General features: G+C 33.7%; 1 protein-coding gene across 4 annotated transcripts in view; it reads left to right on the plus strand.

The window, feature by feature from the left end:
* sfmbt2 (Scm like with four mbt domains 2) overlaps nt 1-8,063 on the plus strand; it is a 46,612-nt gene extending 38,549 nt beyond the window's left edge. For all 4 annotated transcript variants that reach the window (XM_056367573.1, XM_056367572.1, XM_056367575.1 and 1 more), the window contains 7 exons: nt 1,166-1,305; nt 1,846-1,955; nt 3,758-3,933; nt 4,121-4,290; nt 5,885-6,163; nt 6,498-6,620; nt 7,080-8,063. In XM_056367573.1, the coding sequence (XP_056223548.1) occupies nt 1,166-1,305; nt 1,846-1,955; nt 3,758-3,933; nt 4,121-4,290; nt 5,885-6,163; nt 6,498-6,620; nt 7,080-7,220 (1,139 nt within the window). In that variant the 3' untranslated portion in view covers nt 7,221-8,063. The remainder of the gene's footprint in view (nt 1-1,165; nt 1,306-1,845; nt 1,956-3,757; nt 3,934-4,120; nt 4,291-5,884; nt 6,164-6,497; nt 6,621-7,079) is intronic.
* Nucleotides 8,064-21,008: the final 12,945 nt, after the last annotated feature.

Consider the following 21,008-nt stretch of genomic DNA (forward strand, 5'->3'; position numbering starts at 1 on the left):
ATGTTTGTGCTACGTTTACATGTAATAAACAACATGTATGTTGAAGCTCAAATAGAGCAGAGGGGCTGAGCATTGTTTCCGTGAGACCCCTGCCCTCTTTTCCAAATTCCCTGTTTAAAAACCACCCACTCGCTCATGCATATTCATCCCCTCACCTGATTACTATTCACCCCCAGCAGTAGTGGTGCGCTTCCAGGTAGTCGGGAGGCTGCCAGCATCATTCAGTCGACCCTTGAAGTCACAGAAACGGGTTACATACTAATGATATTAACAAAAAGAGAAATAAATACAGTTACTTACAAAACAACAAACAAACAATAAGACATACAACTTCATAGGCTTTAAAACAGGAAATGACAGCATGGATTTAAAACCATTCTGCCAGTTCATTTAAATAAAGTTAAGCTCCACAGAAAAGAAAAAGGATGAGACAAAGTGTCTTTGAGCGTCTGTGGCAGTGGACGGGAAAGTCCCATTGTCAAAAGGCTCCGTAGCCAAGGACCACATAGATATTCAGCATCTATTCTACAGTCAGAGTCTTTCACATTCAAGTGAAATGTTTTTTCTTTGTTCAAAAAGAAGATTGTATTGTTAAACTTCTCGCTCTATCCAGAGAAGAAGAAAAGAAGAATTCATTTTTAAAAAATAGATATTTCTGAGCATTTAAACTGAGATTCTGCACCGAGGCCGCTCGACGTATAGGAGCCCAAAGCTTGATTTGCTGTCAGGGGAACAGATTAAAAAAAGAAAAAAACATAAATGCAAAAAATATACACAATACAATAAAACACACAACAGTTTAAAAAGACTATTTACATGTGCACATGTAGCCGGGTTACTGCACACAGGAAAAGAATAAAGGAGTTCTTAGTCCTGTTGCAGCTGAACCGGTAAAGCCTGAGGGAAGGGCTTCGAACTAAAATATAATATGAGTAAAACAGCTGCTTTTAAATATTCAAATAAAACACAAAATCTTTATTCCAAATAACCTGAAAGATTTGTTTCATTTTAGTCTCAGATCCCAGACTCTTTATTTCAGATGACTCAACGTGACTCATCTGTAATGATAATAAAGCAGGCACGATGATGTGGAGGTAAAAGGGGGGGGGGGGGGGGGTAATTAATGAGCTGCTGCTGGTTAACCGTCCTGTTCACGATCTTTCAGGCTCCGCCAACGGCCGATACTGCTGCTCCAAGATCTTTGTCAACCACCGCTGTTTCTCAGGACCCTACCTCAACAAAGGACGCATCGCGGAGCTGCCGCAGGCCGTCGGACCCGGAAAATGCACGCTGGTCCTCAAAGAGGTGTGTGTGTGCAGGGGGGGGGGGGGGGGGGGGGGGGGGAGCAGGTTTAATCAAAGAGTTAGACACTTTCAAAGGCAGAGGAGGGCCGGCGGAGATTGAAAGGGGGAGGAGGTGAAATATGGAGGGCGAGACGGCGATGTCTTGTTAACCACCTGCCGTTTCTCAGCGGCGCCTTCATTTTAATGTGAGGAGCTGTCAGTCAAGTGTGTTTACACATACACACCATCACCACCGCTCAGCAAAACAACCTCTTAATTTCTCCAGAGACTGTGTTTGTGCGTGCACTCGCATTTTCTGTTTATGTGTGAGTGTGTGTGTGTGTGTGTGTGTGTGTGTGTGTGTGTGTGTGTGTGTGTGTGAGCAAGCTTGCAGTTTTGTAAAGACGAGCGTGATCTGTGTGTTTCTGTCCGTTCCAGTTTGTTTGTGTGCGCTCACTCGTGATTCTTCCTGAAAGTTGTTGAGTTGAACGAGGAGTTTATTTCTTTTAATCTGAGTTGTGCTTCGTTTTTCTTTCTTTCTTTCTTTTTTTTTCGCCCTCAGCTGCTGAGCATGTTGATCAACGCCGCCTACAAGCCCGGACGAGTCCTGAAGGAGCTGCAGGAGCTGGAGGATCAGAGCTGGGACTGCCAAGAGGAGACCCTCAAAGCCAAGTGAGGAGCCCAAAGTACAAACACTGAGCACCACGACAGGCCAGAACAGATTCTTTTCCCATTCGATTTGGAGATTCGCTGGATCTGGGGCAATTTTATTCAACTATGAAGCCCTAAAATTTCACCCCCTATTGGTTTTCATGCTTAATGTTTTCTAAATCATAATAAATCAGAGAAACCATCACATCTGTCCCGCTGTTAAAATCATTACCAGACCTCACAGAAAAACCTGCCTTTTTTATTTTGTCTTTTTTACTCTCCGTCCCTTCAAATATTTTAGCATTTAATTTTTTGATCATTTGATTTTTGTTGTTGTGTGAGGTCTGCGTTTTTCCCTCCACCACCACGACCACCAGCTGCACCGAGCCAAATTATTCCACAGCTTCAGGCTGCACGCTTGGTGTTTTCTAATCAAAAACTGGCCCCGTTTTTCCGGCTGAAAACGAATAAGAATCGGCCGCTAACAAGTTGTAGTGAGTCACCTGCGGTGGCCTGCGGAGCAGAGTGATCACATTCATGCATGAATGTTTTGATTTCACAACAAAAAAGAGGGCTGCTTTTAATTTTCTGGGGCATTTATGGCCCAAAGAGCCAATTTATTTCTGACTCTGGTGTCTGCGGTGTAGGAGGCTCAGTACACAACTCAATTCATCCCGACAAAACAAACATGAGAGGGAAATGTATCTGTCAGTATCAGCGTGATGGAATAATTAGTTTGTTTGTCCTCTTTCCTTTTGATTACCATTTATAATATTTAGATGATTTTCAGCTGTTTTTACAAAGGAACCTGAACCAGGTTCCAAGTTCAGTTCAGTCTACTCAGATCTGATGAGGCCGGGGAGTCGACGTGTCTCATACCCACATGATAGAAACTGTAAATCTGGTGTGACCTGACGGCCGAATGGTGGAAGTGAGAGTTGGGGATATTAGACGTGGGGTTGTGTGAGGTAATTTATCTATAGTCATCTATAGTCAGTGCATTACCTGCAGTAGATTCACTTAAAAAAAAAAGAAAAAGCGAATATCAAGTTAAGTATTCGCTTTATTTTGAAAATTTTCACAGCTTTATCTTGCCGTCAAACAGCCCTTTACTTTGGAACTACATTTTTCTCAACCGCTGAACTACTGTATCACTACGCCCATCAGACAGAACGGAGCGTAGGAATACGGTAGTTCAAGGGTTGAAAAAAATGTAGTTCCAAAGTACTTTAACAGATATTAGCTTTTTTTTCAAAATATTTGACTTTCTTGCCTGAAAAATGACTAAAACCTTTTATTTTAAATAGAATACTGATTTATTTTCTGATTGAACAATTAAGCAACTAATCATTTTCTCTCCATTTCGACTCTTTCGTTTTCATCAAATCGCTCTTTTCTTTTCTTTCTCTTCTTTATTGCGCACTCACTCTTAAAATGTTGGAGAGAAAAACTTAGTGTTATTAAAGGTTCAGTCACAGGATGTCATTTCTCCTCTCGTGGGAATTTATTTAAAGTTTGAAGAAGTCGCTTGAGTTCAGACCGACTTCAGAAAAGCATCAGATTCGTCCTTGAACGGCGCCGACAGATCGGCTCACCTCAGCTGACCTTAGCCGTTAGCTCTGACATTGACCCTGCGTCACTCCGCCTCTTCCTGTGTCGCCCTCATCAACGAGACCGTCAGCCACTTTCACATCGTCACTTTCACAGGCGGTCATCACTCACTCTTGAGCGCCATGATGGATTACAGATAGTTTAATTATCCATCCATTCTTCTAATAAATAACGTCCTCGCTCCCCTCCTTCCTTTTCTGTTTCGCTCCCAGATATAAAGGGAAAACCTATCGCTCCACCATCAGGATAGTCCGCCTCGCCGACCAGATCCCGGACTTCTGCCGCAAGGTGTGTGTGAAGCTGCAGTGCTGCCCGAACCTCTTCAGCCCCGTCCTCGTCACCGACAAGTGCCCGGAGAACTGCTTCGTTCAGACCAAAACCAAATACAGTGAGTCTCTGTAATTACACGCATCGCTTCCTTCGCCACAGCTATGAAGACGCCGTAAATCAGAGGGTAATTGCCTCTGATGAATGAGAGGCTGAGTTTTGTTTCTGGGATGCATTGTTTTTAAACGTCTGCTGTCTGTGTGTGTGTGTGTGTGTGTGTGTGTGTGTGTGTGTGTGTGTGCGCACAGCTTATTACTATGGGAAGAAGAGGAAGCTGTCCAAGCCGATGGGAGGAGAGGAGGCGGCGGAGGGGGAGCTGGCCAAGCCGACGCGCCGCAGGAAGAAGAGGAAAGCTATCTTTGTGCAGAAGAAGAGACGCTCGTCCGCTGTGGACTACACTCCTGCTGGCTCACCGCAGGTTAGATAACACGTCTCGTCTTCTCTCTCCACCTCGTCCGTCTTCTTTCCTCTCTCGGATTGTGTCAGCGGGCGTCCTCCACGCTCCGGCTCGCATCACAGTGTGTCAATATAAACAAACTCACCCATAAATACGACACAGGCAGGAAGTTTACACTCGCTGCAAGTTCAGTTTCAATATGTGCTCACGTTTTTTTGTGTGATGTTGTACAAAGAAAATCTGAGATGAATCAGGAGCTGAGCTGCACCTGATTATATTGATCTTGGGTCTCTAAAATAATGTCGAGGTGAAATGATTAGTCCCTTAATTGATTAGCTGATTAACAAAAAAAGTATTAATTAAACATTTGAGTCATTTTTAGCTCAAAAATGCCAGAAAATGTTTTTCTTTGTTTTGTATTATTGCAAACTGAATCTGTGTTTTGGATAAAAACGAAACATCTGTAGTCGTCGCTTTCATTTTAAAGACCAAGGAACTAATCGATCAATCAAGAAAAGGTGGATTTAACTGAACGAATCCAAAGCCTCCAATTCTACATCAGATGTATTAAAGTTTTCAGTTTTCATCCGTTTTTAACAACGAGAGTTTTCAATCGTAAACTTCATACTTAAGAACTTAACAACTTAAATATTAACATTCAAAGAATCAGAACAAGTTTTCCCTGTTTGTATTTACTTTCCACTAAATGACTAAAGTGTTTTGTACATTTTTAATGACGAGCAGTTTGTTGAATCTGAGAATCCGACCAGACTGGAACCAGAACTCTTCTGGCTCCTCGAGTCAGCGGAAAGTTGAAAATCTGAAGACAACATGAGTCATGATTAACGTCACTGACGGGGAACTTCAGTCTCCAGACCTCTGTGTGTGTGTGTGTGTGTGTGTGTTGTGTGTGTGTGTGTGTGGTGTGTGTGTGTGTGTGTGTCCAGCTCAAATGTCTCCTCCTGTGTGACATCAGAGGAAGTGGTCAGGTTTGACCGTCAGCGTGACCGCTAACAAACATCATATAAAAAGATTTAGAAAAAATACATTGTTCACGGGACGAGAAACAGCTGAATAATTTAGAAACAAATGGACAAAAAAAAAAAAAAACAGAAGAAGACGCTCACACTCACTTCCTGTTCAGATACAAGCGAACTTCTTATTATTCAAACACAAAGTTCAGTGTCAGCAGAGCCGCTGTAACTGATTGGCTGCATGTTGTCACGATAATATTGAAATATGTGCAGCTCTTATTGTGAAAGTGCTTCATAATGGAACAACAGTAGAAATGAGATTATGGCATTTCCCATATATGACGATAAGCATCAGCTAGTTTACAGACAGTGAACAGAGAATATGTCACAAAACACTAACGGTTTGAAAGTCTCTGAGAATTCATGAAAATCTATTTTGATTGTTTGTTGAATGAATAAAAATATAGTTAACGAGTCTAATTAGTAAAGTTATTTTAACAGCTCCTAATCTCTGAATCTAAATGTTTAATTAAAACTTTTAAAACGAACTGAAGTGGCTCCTGACACAGTTATGAAGAAGCGAGCGGAGTCTGAGGTTGTCGCCTCGCCTCTCTGACTCTGAGCCGTCTGACTTCCCTCAGGACAGCGACGAGGGAGAGGAGGACGAGGACGCGGCGCTGCAGTCGGGCAGCGAGGGCAACAGCTCGGAGCCCCGCGACGACCACACCGACGCCTCCTCGGTGGAGGTGACCAGCAGCCGCCCTCGCCGGGCCGCGACGCTGCGCAGGGCCGTCAGCATGGGAAACGCCACGGGGTCCGGCCAGGAGGCCTCCGAGGGCCGCAGGAGGTCGACCCGCTCGCTGTCGGCCTACAACCAGAGCGACAGCAAGTACCAGCCGCCCAAAGGACAAGACGTGCAGGTGAGACGGGAGGAGTGAGACGCTTACAGCAGATACTTTAACCTGCTCCCAAAGTGAAGGATAAAATCTGTGACTAATTATCATTTACTGGTTGAACATTAGAGATACAACAACATATTCATCTGGTGGTGATTCTGTGATGATCAATAGGTTAATCACTTTGATTAACTGTACATCAGTCCACAGGCAGCAGCACAACTGGAGCCTGAATTAGTCAAAGTATGTGCAAAGAACAGCTGCACAGGTGTTGGCATGTTATTGTGTAAGTAAGTTTGTCTTTAATATATGTGTGTGTGTGTGTGTGTGTGTGTGTGTGTGTGTGTGTGTGTGTCAGGTGGAGGAGGAGGAGGGTCAGCTGGTTTTGGACAGAAACCCTCTCGAGTGGACGGTAGACGAAGTGGTTCAGTTCATCAACTCGACTGACTGTGCGTCGCTGGCAAACATCTTCCAGGAGCAGGTACATGCACGCGTGCACACACACACACACACACACACACACACACACACTAAGCAGGAAAAGGTAAATTTACTTTTTCCTCTGCTTTTCCACCTTACAACACGTTGAGCCAATATTTGTCTTGTGTCACCGCTCAGATCTCCGGCGCTCAGTCGAGTCGTGTGTGATCAGATATTTATTCACCTCGTGACGTCAGATGAATCACTTGCAGCACGACGATCAAACTCCTCTTTATTCTTTGATGGTTACAGCTAATTTTTTCCTGCTTCATTTAAAAAAAATAAAAGTCAGAATTCTGGAAAACTTGTCAGGAGGAAGTTGGTTGGTTTTTCTTACTTATTTAAAGGCTCGTTTCCCTTTGTTACGTAGGTTCCTGTAAATAGAATCTTTTTCTCTTAAAACAATCTGTGAATTTAGTTTTAAAAGTGAAGTAAAAATGTGTTATCTCCTCCTGTGCAGGACATCGACGGTCAGGCGCTGCTGCTGCTGACTCTGCCCACAGTCCAGGAGTGTATGGACCTGAAGCTCGGCCCCGCCATCAAACTGTGTCACCAGATCGAGCGCGTCAAAGTCGCCTTCTACAGACAGTACGCCAACTGAGCGCCACTGAACGTCTGCGCTCAGCTGACAGGAGACAAGTTGTGTTTGTGCACGACGTGGACAAATGTGTGTTGGATTAGCTTCCCTCCTCCTGGTGGAAAACTTGTGGAGTTTGTGTGGATTTCCAACTTTGCGAGAAGAAGGAATTTTTTTGTTTTTGTTTTTGGGAACATGAATTTACTGGAGGACGTTTTCTGACGAGGAGCTGAAGGATTCATTTCTGGGGCGCTGTCGGTGTGAGAACGTGACGCAGAACCCACATAAACTTCAAACCAAACACATGGGAATGGATCCGTGTGCTTTTCCTGATCTGTGAAGAAGTCATTTTGAGAAGCTGCAGACTCTGTTTCTGAAGACTTTTATGTTTATTTCTTACTTTTCATTCCCATTTTATTTGTGATAGAGGAGCATTATAGCATTTAAGTTAAAATAATAATGAATCATAAAGACTTTTCCCCTTTTTGTGTGACACAAAAACACAATATATATTTGAAAAGTATTTAACAACCCAAGAAGTAATATATTTGGAATATTTATTGTAATCCTTATTTATAAGGACGAATCTGTCTATTTGGATGCAGAGAAAATAATGATAATGATATACACGTTATTTCACAAACACAAACCACTATCTGTGTTTGTTTCGATTCACATCTCAGTTTCTGTTAAAAAAAGAAAAGAAAGGTGTCCCATGTCACCACCCTCCAAAATACTCCAAACCCAGTGCTTCTTCTCACTGTTACAATCACATGAAACAATCATGAAAGCTATTTTGTGTCCATCTATGCAAAGGTGTCGCAGATATTTTTGATAAGTAAGAAAATAAATTTCTATTGATTTTTATCTCTTTTTGTCTTTTCTTCCTCCTTTTACCACTAATTGTTTGTACCTGCAGGAAAATGTAATTGTGTGCATTTCACATTACTGTTTGTGACTCAAGGGCCACTTACTTGAATTTCTTTTATGAAGTCGCTGCAAAAGTGACTCACAGGATGACGCACTGAGCCTCATTATTAGCTATGAGGTGTAAATTATATGACCACAAAAGCATTAGAACAAGAATATTTAACAAAACATTCAGGATTTCAAATTTAATGTAATTTATCATGATTCAAGTTTATGTAAATGTTCAAATTTCTTCTAATTAATTAACATTTTATCATGTTTTGCAGCCTCTTAGTCAGTTATATATATTGGGCCTTTTAGCAACAGTACAAACGCATTTATCTATTTATGAATATTTATTATTTTTGAAGTATTACTACATTGAACAGAATTACCCCACAGAAACTAAAGATACATCCTCAGCTACAAATTTATATATATATGTATATATATATTTAAAGCCACAGCTGTGTGGAGGGGGAAGGGTTGACAGTGCTGCATGGTGAGATATAGGAAGTCAGGCCTCACTGTGGTTAACAGAACAAACGCAGAGCGATGCACAGTCACAGCTTAAAGAGAAACCACACACCTTCCTGCTGCTCTGTTGAAACAATCAAACAAAACCTGCCTTCATTTAGACGTTACAGCTGAATTATTAACTGTTCCGAACAAAGTGTTAATACTGTAAAGTGAGAACCAAGTCATTTAATTAACGTTAGTTATGTTATGGCTTTGGAATTACTTAAAATAAAAATGGATGGAAAATGGATAGAAACAGAAAACTGTGCTTTCAATCTGTATTAATATTCATTTTTAATGTTTTAAATGTATTTATCTTTTAAATTTTATTAATATTAAATTGTTATTTTACAGGGAAGGAGTAGTGCAGTATCAGTGATTCTCAGGGGGATGAATACATATATGCACACACACACAAACACACATACATACAGTATGTCTACAGTATGTCAGCTGTAACAAATGAACACTACAACCAAACCACCTTAAGAGGTCCAAGGTCATAAGTTTGCATATGGACGGTAAGGAAATGTTCCTACTGATATCTTGGGAGGACAGAATTCTCCCTACCAACATTTAAGTGAACTCGTTTGCTCTGTGTTTGAAGAGAAGTCATAACAGATCTTTCCAATGTGCCCTCCAAGAGGCTACGTCTCCAAGGCATGCTAGCACCTGATTGATGCAAGGGCGATGGCTATCTGAGGGCTCACGTCATGTGAGAATATCGTACTGGTACGTAACATCATCCTTCCCACTGTTGAAAAATTACAAATGATGCTATTTAACCATGTTTGCTAGTGTTAACTAACAAGCGAACCGTGGCTTCTGTCTTCTGTAGGCAACCAGTCAGGCGCTAGCAGGAGCCATTTTATACCTTACTATACTGTGACTTTTTATGCCTTACGATAATATGGTGTTTTCATACCTTAATATATGATGACGTTTTTATGACTTTTTAGGCCTTACGGTATAAAAAGGCGTTTTTTTGCCTTACTATAGTATATCGTTTTTATGCCTTACTATACTATGTCGTTTTTTTTACTTTTAATGCCTTACTATAATATGTCGTTAATATGACTTTATATGCCTTACTAAACTATGCAGATTTTATGCCTTACTATACTATGTCATTTTTATGCCTTACTATACTATGTTGTTTTTTTTAAATGTTTATGCCATACTATACTATGGCGTTTTTTGCAGTTTTTAAGCCTTACTATACTATGACAATTTTGTGACTTTTTATGCCTTACTAAAATATGTTGTTAATATGACTTTTTATGCCTTACTATACTATGTCGTTTTTTAAAAGTTTTAAAGCCTTAATATACGATAACTTTTTTATGACTTTTTAGGCCTTACTATACTATATCCTTTTTGTGCCTTATTATACTATGTCGTTTTTATCCTTTACTATAAAATGTCGTTTTTCTGCCTTACTATACTATCTCGTTTTTATGACTTTTTATGCTTTACTGTACTATGGCATCTATATGCCTTACTATACTATGTCATTTTTAGGCTTTACTATAGAATTACGTTTTCATGCCTTATTATACTATGTCATTTTTTTTTCTTTTTATGCCTTACTATGCTACATCATTTTTATGCCTTACTATACTATGGCGTTTTTATGCCTTAGTATACTATGATGTTTTTATAACTTTTTATGCCTTACTATACTATGACTTTTTTATGATTTTTTATGCCTTACTATTCCACGTCGTTTATATGCCTTATTGTACTATGTTGTTTTTATGCCATACTGTACTATGTTGTTAATAAAACTTTTTATGCCTTACTATACTGTTTCGTTTTTAAGCCTTACTATACTATGTAGTTTTTATGCCTTACTGTACTATGACTTCTTATGCCTTACTATACTATGTCGTTTTTATGCCTTACTATACTATGACTTTTTTATGACTTTTTATGCCTTACTATACTATGACTTTTTTATGACTTTTTATGCCTTACTATACTATGACTTTTTTATGACTTTTTTTGCCTTACTATACTGTGTCCTTTTTATGCCTTAGTATATTATGTCGTTTTTTCGAGTTTTTATGCCTTACTATACTATGACTTTTTTATGCCTTACTATACTATGTCGTTTTTATGCTTTACTATACTATGACTTTTTTAGGACTTTTTATGCCTTACTATACTATGTCCTTTTTATGCCTTACTATACTATGTCGTTTTTATGCTTTACTATACTATGACTTTTTTATGACTTTTTATGCCTTACTATACTATGACTTTTTTATGACTTTTTATGCCTTACTATACTATGACTTTTTTATGAATTTTTGTGCCTTACTATACTATGTCGTTTTTATGCCTTACTATACTATGTAGTTTTTATGCCTTACTATACTATGACTTTTTTATGACTTTTTATGCCTTACTATAGTATGACGTTTTTATGACTTTTTTTGCCTTACTATACTATGACTTTTTATGCCTTACTATACTATGTCGTTTTTATGCTTACTATACTATGACTTTTTTATGACTTTTTATGCCTTACTATACTATGACTTTTTTATGACTTTTTATGCCTTACTATACTATGACTTTTTTATGACTTTTTGTGCCTTACTATACTATGTCGTTTTTATGCCTTACTATACTATGTAGTTTTTATGCCTTACTATACTATGACTTTTTTATGACTTTTTATGCCTTACTATAGTATGACGTTTTTATGACTTTTTTTGCCTTACTATACTATGACTTTTTTATGCCTTACTATACTATGTCGTTTTTATGCTTTACTATACTATGACTTTTTTAGGACTTTTTATGCCTTACTATACTATGTCCTTTTTATGCCTTACTATACTATGTCGTTTTTATGCTTTACTATACTATGACTTTTTTATGACTTTTTATGCCTTACTATACTATGACTTTTTTATGACTTTTTTTGCCTTACTATACTATGTCCTTTTTATGCCTTACTATACTATGTCGTTTTTATGCCTTACTATACTATGACTTTTTTATGACTTTTTATGCCTTACTATACTATGACTTTTTTATGACCTTTTATGCCTTTATACTATGACTTTTTTATGCCTTACTATACTATGTCGTTTTTATGCCTTACTATACGATGACTTTTTTATGACTTTTTTTGCCTTACTATACTATGTCTTTTTTATGCCTTACTATACTATGACATTTTTATGAATTTTTATGGCTTACTATACTATGACTTTTTTATGACTTTTTTTGCCTTACTATACTATGTCCTTTTTATGCCTTACTATACTATGTCGTTTTTATACCTTACTATACTATGACTTTTTATGACTTTTTATGCCTTACTATACTATGTCCTTTTTATGCCGTACTATACTATGTCGTTTTTATACCTTACTATACTATGACATTTTTATGAGTTTTTATGCCTTACTATTCTATGACATTTTTATGAGTTTTTATGCCTTACTATACTATGACTTTTTTATGACTTTTTTTGCCTTACTATACTATGTCCTTTTTATGCCTTACTATACTATGTCGTTTTTATACCTTACTATACAATGACTTTTTTATGACTTTTTATGCCTTACTATACTATGACATTTTTATGAGTTTTTATGCCTTACTATACTATGACATTTTTATGCCTTACTATACTATGTCCTTTTTATGACTTTTTTTGCCTTACTATACTATGTCTTTTTTATGCCTTACTATACTATGTCCTTTTTATGCCTTACTATACTATGACATTTTTATGAGTTTTTATGCCTTACTATACTATGACATTTTTATGCCTTACTATACTATGTCCTTTTTATGACTTTTTTTGCCTTACTATACTATGTCTTTTTTATGCCTTACTATACTATGTCGTTTTTATGCCTTACTATACTATGACATTTTTATGAGTTTTTATGCCTCACTATACTATGACTTTTTTATGACTTTTTATGCCTTGCTAAACTATGACTTTTTTATGACTTTTTTGCCTTACTATACTATGTCTTTTTTATGCCTTACTATACTATGACATTTTTATGACTTTTTATGCCTTACTATACTATGACTTTTTTATGACTTTTTTTGCCTTACTATACTATGTCCTTTTTAAGCCTTACTATACTATGTCGTTTTTATGCCTTACTATACTATGACTTTTTTTGCCTTACTATACTATGTCCTTTTTATGCCTTACTATACTATGTCGTTTTTATACCTTACTATACTATGACTTTTTTATGACTTTTTATGCCTTACTATACTATGACTTTTTTATGACTTACTATACTATGACATTTTTATGACTTTTTATGCCTTACTATAGTATGACATTTTATGACTTTTTGTGCCTTACTATACTATGTCCTTTTTATGACTTTTTTTGCCTTACTATACTATGTCCTTTTTATGCCTTACTATACTATGTCCTTTTTATACCTTACTATACTATGACTTTTTTATGACTTTTTGTGCCTAACTATACTATGTCGTTTTTATGCCTTACTATACTATGACTTTTTTATGAGTTTTTATGCCTTACTATACTATGTCCTTTTTATGACTCACTATACTATGACATTTTTATGACTTTTTATGCCTTACTATAGTATGACGTTTTTATGACTTTTTTGGCCTTACTATACTATGTCGTTTTTATGCCTTACTATACTATGTCCTTTTTATACCTTACTATACTATGACTTTTTTAAGACTTTTTGTGCCTAACTATACTGTCTTTTTTATGCCTTACTATACTATGACATTTTTATGACTTTTTTTGCCTTACTATACTATGACTTTTTTATGACTTTTTTTGCCTTACTATACTATGACTTTTTTATGACTTTTTATGCCTTTATACTATGACTTTTTTATGACTTTTTTTTGCCTTACTATACTATGACTTTTTTATGACTTTTTATGCCTTACTATACTATGTCCTCTTTATGCCTTACTATACTATGTCCTTTTTATGCCTTACTATACTATAACTTTTTTATGACTTTTTATGCCTTACTATACTATGACTTTTTTATGACTTACTATACTATGACATTTTTATGACTTTTTATGCCTTACTATAGTATGACATTTTATGACTTTTTGTGCCTTACTATACTGTCCTTTTTATGACTTTTTTTGCCTTACTATACTATGTCCTTTTTATGCCTTACTATACTATGTCCTTTTTATACCTTACTATACTATGACTTTTTTATGACTTTTTGTGCCTAACTATACTATGTCGTTTTTATGCCTTACTATACTATGACTTTTTTATGAGTTTTTATGCCTTACTATACTATGTCCTTTTTATGACTCACTATACTATGACATTTTTATGACTTTTTATGCCTTACTATAGTATGACGTTTTTATGACTTTTTTGGCCTTACTATACTATGTCGTTTTTATGCCTTACTATACTATGTCCTTTTTATACCTTACTATACTATGACTTTTTTAAGACTTTTTGTGCCTAACTATACTGTCTTTTTTATGCCTTACTATACTATGACATTTTTATGACTTTTTTTGCCTTACTATACTATGACTTTTTTATGACTTTTTTTGCCTTACTATACTATGACTTTTTTATGACTTTTTATGCCTTTATACTATGACTTTTTTATGACTTTTTTTTGCCTTACTATACTATGACTTTTTTATGACTTTTTATGCCTTACTATACTATGTCCTCTTTATGCCTTACTATACTATGTCGTTTTTATGCCTTAATATACTATGACTTTTTTATGACTTTTTAAGCCTTACTATAGTATGACGTTTTTATGAGTTTTCATGCCCTACTATACAATGACTTTTTAATGACTTTTTATGCCTTACTATAAAATGTCGTTTTTATGCCTTACTATAATATGACTTTTTATGACTTTTTATGCCTTACTATACTATGACTTTTTTATGACTTTTTTTGCCTTACTATACTATGTCCTTTTTATGCCTTACTATACTATGTCGTTTTTATGCCTTACTATACTATGACTTTTTTATGACTTTTTATGCCTTACTATACTATGACATTTTTATGACTTTTTTTGCCTTACTATACTATGACTTTTTATGCCTTACTATACTATGTCGTTTTTATGCCTTACTATACTATGACTTTTTTATGACTTTTTTTGCCTTACTATACTATGTCCTTTTTATGCCTTACTATACTATGTCGTTTTTATACCTTACTATACTAGGACTTTTTTATGACTTTTTATGCCTTACTATAGTATGACGTTTTTATGACTTTTTTTGCCTTACTATACTATGTCGTTTTTATGCCTTACTATACTATGTCCTTTTTATACCTTACTATACTATGACTTTTTTATGACTTTTTGTGCCTAACTATACTATGTCGTTTTTATGCCTTACTATACTATGACTTTTTTATGACTTTTTTTGCCTTACTATACTATGTCCTTTTTATGCCTTACTATACTATGTCTTTTTTATGCCTTACTATACTATGTCGTTTTTATGCCTTACTATACTATGACTTTTTTATGACTTTTTATGCCTTTACACTATGACTTTTTTATGACTTTTTTGCCTTACTATACTATGTCCTTTTTATGCCTTACTATACTATGACATTTTTATGAGTTTTTATGCCCTACTATACTATGACATTTTTATGACTTTTTTTGCCTTACTATACTATGTCTTTTTTATGCCTTACTATACTATATCGTTTTTATGCCTTACTATACTATGACTTTTTTATGACTTTTTATGCCTTACTATACTATGACTTTTTTATGACTTTTTTTGCCTTACTATACTATGTCCTTTTTATGCCTTACTATACTATGACATTTTTATGACTTTTTATGCCTTACTATACTATGACTTTTTTATGACTTTTTATGCCTTACTATACTATGACTTTTTTATGACTTTTTTTGCCTTACTATAATATGTCTTTTTTATGCCTTACTATACTATGACATTTTTATGAATTTTTATGCCTTACTATACTATGTCGTTTTTATACCTTACTATACTATGACTTTTTTATGACTTTTTATGCCTTACTATACTATGACTTTTTTATGACTTACTATACTATGACATTTTTATAACTTTTTATGCCTTACTATAGTATGACGTTTTTATGCCTTACTATACTATGACATTTTTTTTGAGTTTTTATGCTTTACTATACTATGACATTTTTATGACTTTTTTTGCCTTACTATACTATGTCTTTTTTATGCCTTACTATACTATGTCGTTTTTATGCCTTACTATACTATGACTTTTTTATGACTTTTTATGCCTTTATACTATGACTTTTTTATGACTTTTTTGCCTTACTATACTATGTCCTTTTTATGCCTTACTATACTATGACTTTTTTATGACTTTTCATGCCTTACTATACTATGACTTTTTTTGCCTTACTATACTATGTCTTTTTTATGCCTTACTATACTATGACTTTTTTATGACTTTTTTGCCTTACTATACTATGTCCTTTTTATGCCTTACTATACTATGACTTTTTTATGACTTTTTATGCCTTACTATACTATGACTTTTTTTGCCTTACTATACTATGTCCTTTTTATGCCTTACTATACTATGTCGTTTTTATGCCTTACTATACTATGACTTTTTTATGACTTTTTTTGCCTTACTATACTATGTCCTTTTTATGCCTTACTATACTATGACTTTTTTATGACTTTTTATACCTCACTATTCTATGACTTTTTTTGCCTTACTATACTATGTCTTTTTTATGCCTTACTATACTATGACTTTTTTATGACTTTTTATGCCTTACTATACTATGTCCTTTTTATGCCTTACTATACTATGACTTTTTTATGACTTTTTATGCTTACTATACTATGACTTTTTTTGCCTTACTATACTATGTCCTTTTTATGCCATACTATACTATGTCGTTTTTATGCCTTACTATACTATGACTTTTTTATGACTTTTTTGCCTTACTATACTATGTCCTTTTTATGCCTTACTATACTATGACATTTTTATGAGTTTTTATACCTCACTATTCTATGACTTTTTTATGACTTTTTATGCCTTACTATACTATGACTTTTTTATGACTTTTTTTGCCTTACTATAATATGTCTTTTTTATGCCTTACTATACTATGACATTTTTATGAATTTTTATGCCTTACTATACTATGTCGTTTTTATACCTTACTATACTATGACTTTTTTATGACTTTTTATGCCTTACTATACTATGACTTTTTTATGAGTTTTTATGCTTTACTATACTATGACTTTTTTATGACTTTTTTGCCTTACTATACTATGTCCTTTTTATGCCTTACTATACTATGACTTTTTTATGACTTACTATACTATGACATTTTTATGACTTTTTATGCCTTACTATAGTATGACATTTTATGACTTTTTGTGCCTTACTATACTATGTCCTTTTTATGACTTTTTTTGCCTTACTATACTATGTCCTTTTTATGCCTTACTATACTATGTCCTTTTTATGCCTTACTATACTATGACTTTTTTATGACTTTTTATGTCTTACTATACTATGACTTTTTTTGCCTTACTATACTATGTCCTTTTTATGCCTTACTATACTATGTCGTTTTTATGCCTTACTATACTATGACTTTTTTATGACTTTTTAAGCCTTACTATAGTATGACGTTTTTATGACTTTTTTTGCCTTACTATACTATGACTTTTTTATGACTTTTTATGCCTTACTATACTATGACTTTTTATGACTTTTTATGCCTTACTATACTATGACTTTTTTATGACTTTTTTTGCCTTACTATACTATGTCATTTTTATGCCTTACTATACTATGTCGTTTTTATGCCTTACTATACTATGACTTTTTTATGACTTTTTTATGACTTTTTATGCCTTACTATACTATGACTTTTTTATGACTTTTTTTGCCTTACTATACTATGACTTTTTATGCCTTACTATACTATGACTTTTTTATGACATTTTTGGCCTTACTATACTATGTCGTTTTTATGCCTTACTATACTATGACTTTTTTATGACTTTTTATGCCTTACTATACTATGACTTTTTATGACTCACTATACTATGACATTTTTATGACTTTTTATGCCTTACTATAGTATGACGTTTTTATGACTTTTTTGGCCTTACTATACTATGTCGCTTTTATGCCTTACTATACTATGTCCTTTTTATACCTTACTATACTATGACTTTTTTATGACTTTTTCTGCCTTACTATACTATGTCTTTTTTATGCCTTACTATACTATGTCGTTTTTATGCCTTACTATACTATGACTTTTTTATGACTTTTTATGCCTTTATAATATGACTTTTTTATGACGTTTTTATGCCTTACTATACTATGTCCTTTTTATGACTCACTATACTATGACTTTTTTATGACTTTTTTATGCCTTACTATACTATGGACTTTTTTATGACTTTTTTATGACTTTTTTTATGACTTTTTTTGCCTTACTATACTATGTCTTTTTTATGCCTTACTATACTATGTCGTTTTTATACCTTACTATACTATGACTTTTTTATGAGTTTTTTGCCTTACTATACTATGTCCTTTTTATGCCTTACTATACTATGACATTTTTATGAGTTTTTATGCCTTACTATTACTATGACTTTTTTATGACTTTTTTATGCCTTACTATTACTATGACTTTTTTATGACTTTTTTATGCCTTACTATACAATGACTTTTTTATGACTTTTTTATGAGTTTTTATGCCTTACTATATACTATGTCCTTTTTATGCCTTACTATACTATGACATTTTTATGACTTTTTTATGCCTCACTATACTATGACTTTTTTATGACTTTTTTATGACTTACTATACTATGACTTTTTTATGACTTTTTATGACTTTTTTATGCCTTACTATACTATGACTTTTTTATGACTTTTTTATGCCTTACTATACTATGACTTTTTTATGACTTTTTTTGCCTTACTATACTATGTCCTTTTTATGCCTTACTATACTATGTCGTTTTTATACCTTACTATACTATGACTTTTTTATGACTTTTTTATGACTTTTTATGCCTTACTATACTATGACTTTTTTATGACTCACTATACTATGACTTTTTTATGACCTTTTTATGCCTTACTATAGTATGACGTTTTTATGACTTTTTTGGCCTTACTATACTATGTCGTTTTTATGCCTTACTATACTATGTCCTTTTTATGCCTTACTATACTATGACTTTTTTATGACTTTTTGTGCCTAACTATACTGTCGTTTTTATGCCTTACTATACTATGACTTTTTTATGACTTTTTTTGCCTTACTATACTATGTCCTTTTTATGCCTTACTATACTATGTCGTTTTTATACCTTACTATACAATGACTTTTTTATGAGTTTTTATGCCTTACTATACTATGTCCTTTTTATGCCTTACTATACTATGACATTTTTATGAGTTTTTATGCCTTACTATACTATGACTTTTTTATGACTTTTTTTGCCTTACTATACTATGTCTTTTTTATGCCTTACTATACTGTCGTTTTTATGCCTTACTATACTATGGACTTTTTTATGACTTACTATACTATGTCCTTTTTTATGACTTTTTTATGACTTTTTTATGACTTGTTATGCCTTACTATACTATGACTTTTTTATGACTCACTATACAATGACTTTTTTATGAGTTTTTATGCCTTACTATACTATGTCCTTTTTATGCCTTACTATACTATGACATTTTTATGAGTTTTTATGCCTTACTATACTATGACATTTTTATGACTTTTTTTGCCTTACTATACTATGTCTTTTTTATGCCTTACTATACTATGTCGTTTTTATGCCTTACTATACTATGACTTTTTTATGACTTTTTATGCCTTTATACTATGACTTTTTTATGACTTGTTATGCCTTACTATACTATGACTTTTTATGACTCACTATACAATGACTTTTTTATGAGTTTTTATGCCTTACTATACTATGTCCTTTTTATGCCTTACTATACTATGACATTTTTATGAGTTTTTATGCCTTACTATACTATGACATTTTTATGACTTTTTTTGCCTTACTATACTATGTCTTTTTTATGCCTTACTATACTGTCGTTTTTATGCCTTACTATACTATGACTTTTTTATGACTTTTTATGCCTTTATACTATGACTTTTTTATGACTTTTTATGCCTTACTATACTATGACTTTTTATGACTCACTATACTATGACTTTTTTATGACTTTTTATGCCTTACTATACTATGACTTTTTTATGACTTTTTTTGCCTTACTATACTATGTCCTTTTTATGCCTTACTATACTATGTCGTTTTTATACCTTACTATACAATGACTTTTTTATGAGTTTTTTGCCTTACTATACTATGTCCTTTTTATGCCTTACTATACTATGACATTTATATGAGTTTTTATGCCTCACTATACTATGACTTTTTTATGACTTTTTATGCCTTACTATACTATGACTTTTTTATGACTTTTTATGCCTTACTATACAATGACTTTTTTATGAGTTTTTATGCCTTACTATACTATGTCCTTTTTATGCCTTACTATACTATGACATTTATATGACTTTTTATGCCTCACTATACTATGACTTTTTTATGACTTTTTATGCCTTACTATACTATGACTTTTTTATGACTTTTTATGCCTTACTATACTATGACTTTTTTATGACTTTTTATGCCTTACTATACTATGACATTTTTATGACTTTTTTTGCCTTACTATACTATGTCCTTTTTATGCCTTACTATACTATGTCGTTTTTATACCTTACTATACTATGACTTTTTTATGACTTTTTATGCCTTACTATACTATGACTTTTTATGACTCACTATACTATGACATTTTTATGACTTTTTATGCCTTACTATAGTATGACGTTTTTATGACTTTTTTGGCCTTACTATACTATGTCGTTTTTATGCCTTACTATACTATGTCCTTTTTATACCTTACTATACTATGACTTTTTTATGACTTTTTGTGCCTTACTATACTATGTCGTTTTTATGCCTTACTATACTATGACTTTTTTATGACTTTTTTTGCCTTACTATACTATGTCCTTTTTATGCCTTACTATACTATGACTGTTTTATGACTTTTTTATAACTTACTATACTATGACTTTTTTATGACTTTTTATGCCTTACTATACTATGTCCTTTTTATGCCTTACTATACTATGACATTTTTATGAGTTTTTATGCCTTACTATACTATGACTTTTTTATGACTTTTTTTGCCTTACTATACTATGTCCTTTTTATGCCTTACTATACTATGTCGTTTTTATACCTTACTATACAATGACTTTTT

Source organism: Seriola aureovittata, chromosome 22 (assembly GCF_021018895.1).
Source record: "Seriola aureovittata isolate HTS-2021-v1 ecotype China chromosome 22, ASM2101889v1, whole genome shotgun sequence".
NCBI lineage: Eukaryota > Metazoa > Chordata > Actinopteri > Carangiformes > Carangidae > Seriola > Seriola aureovittata.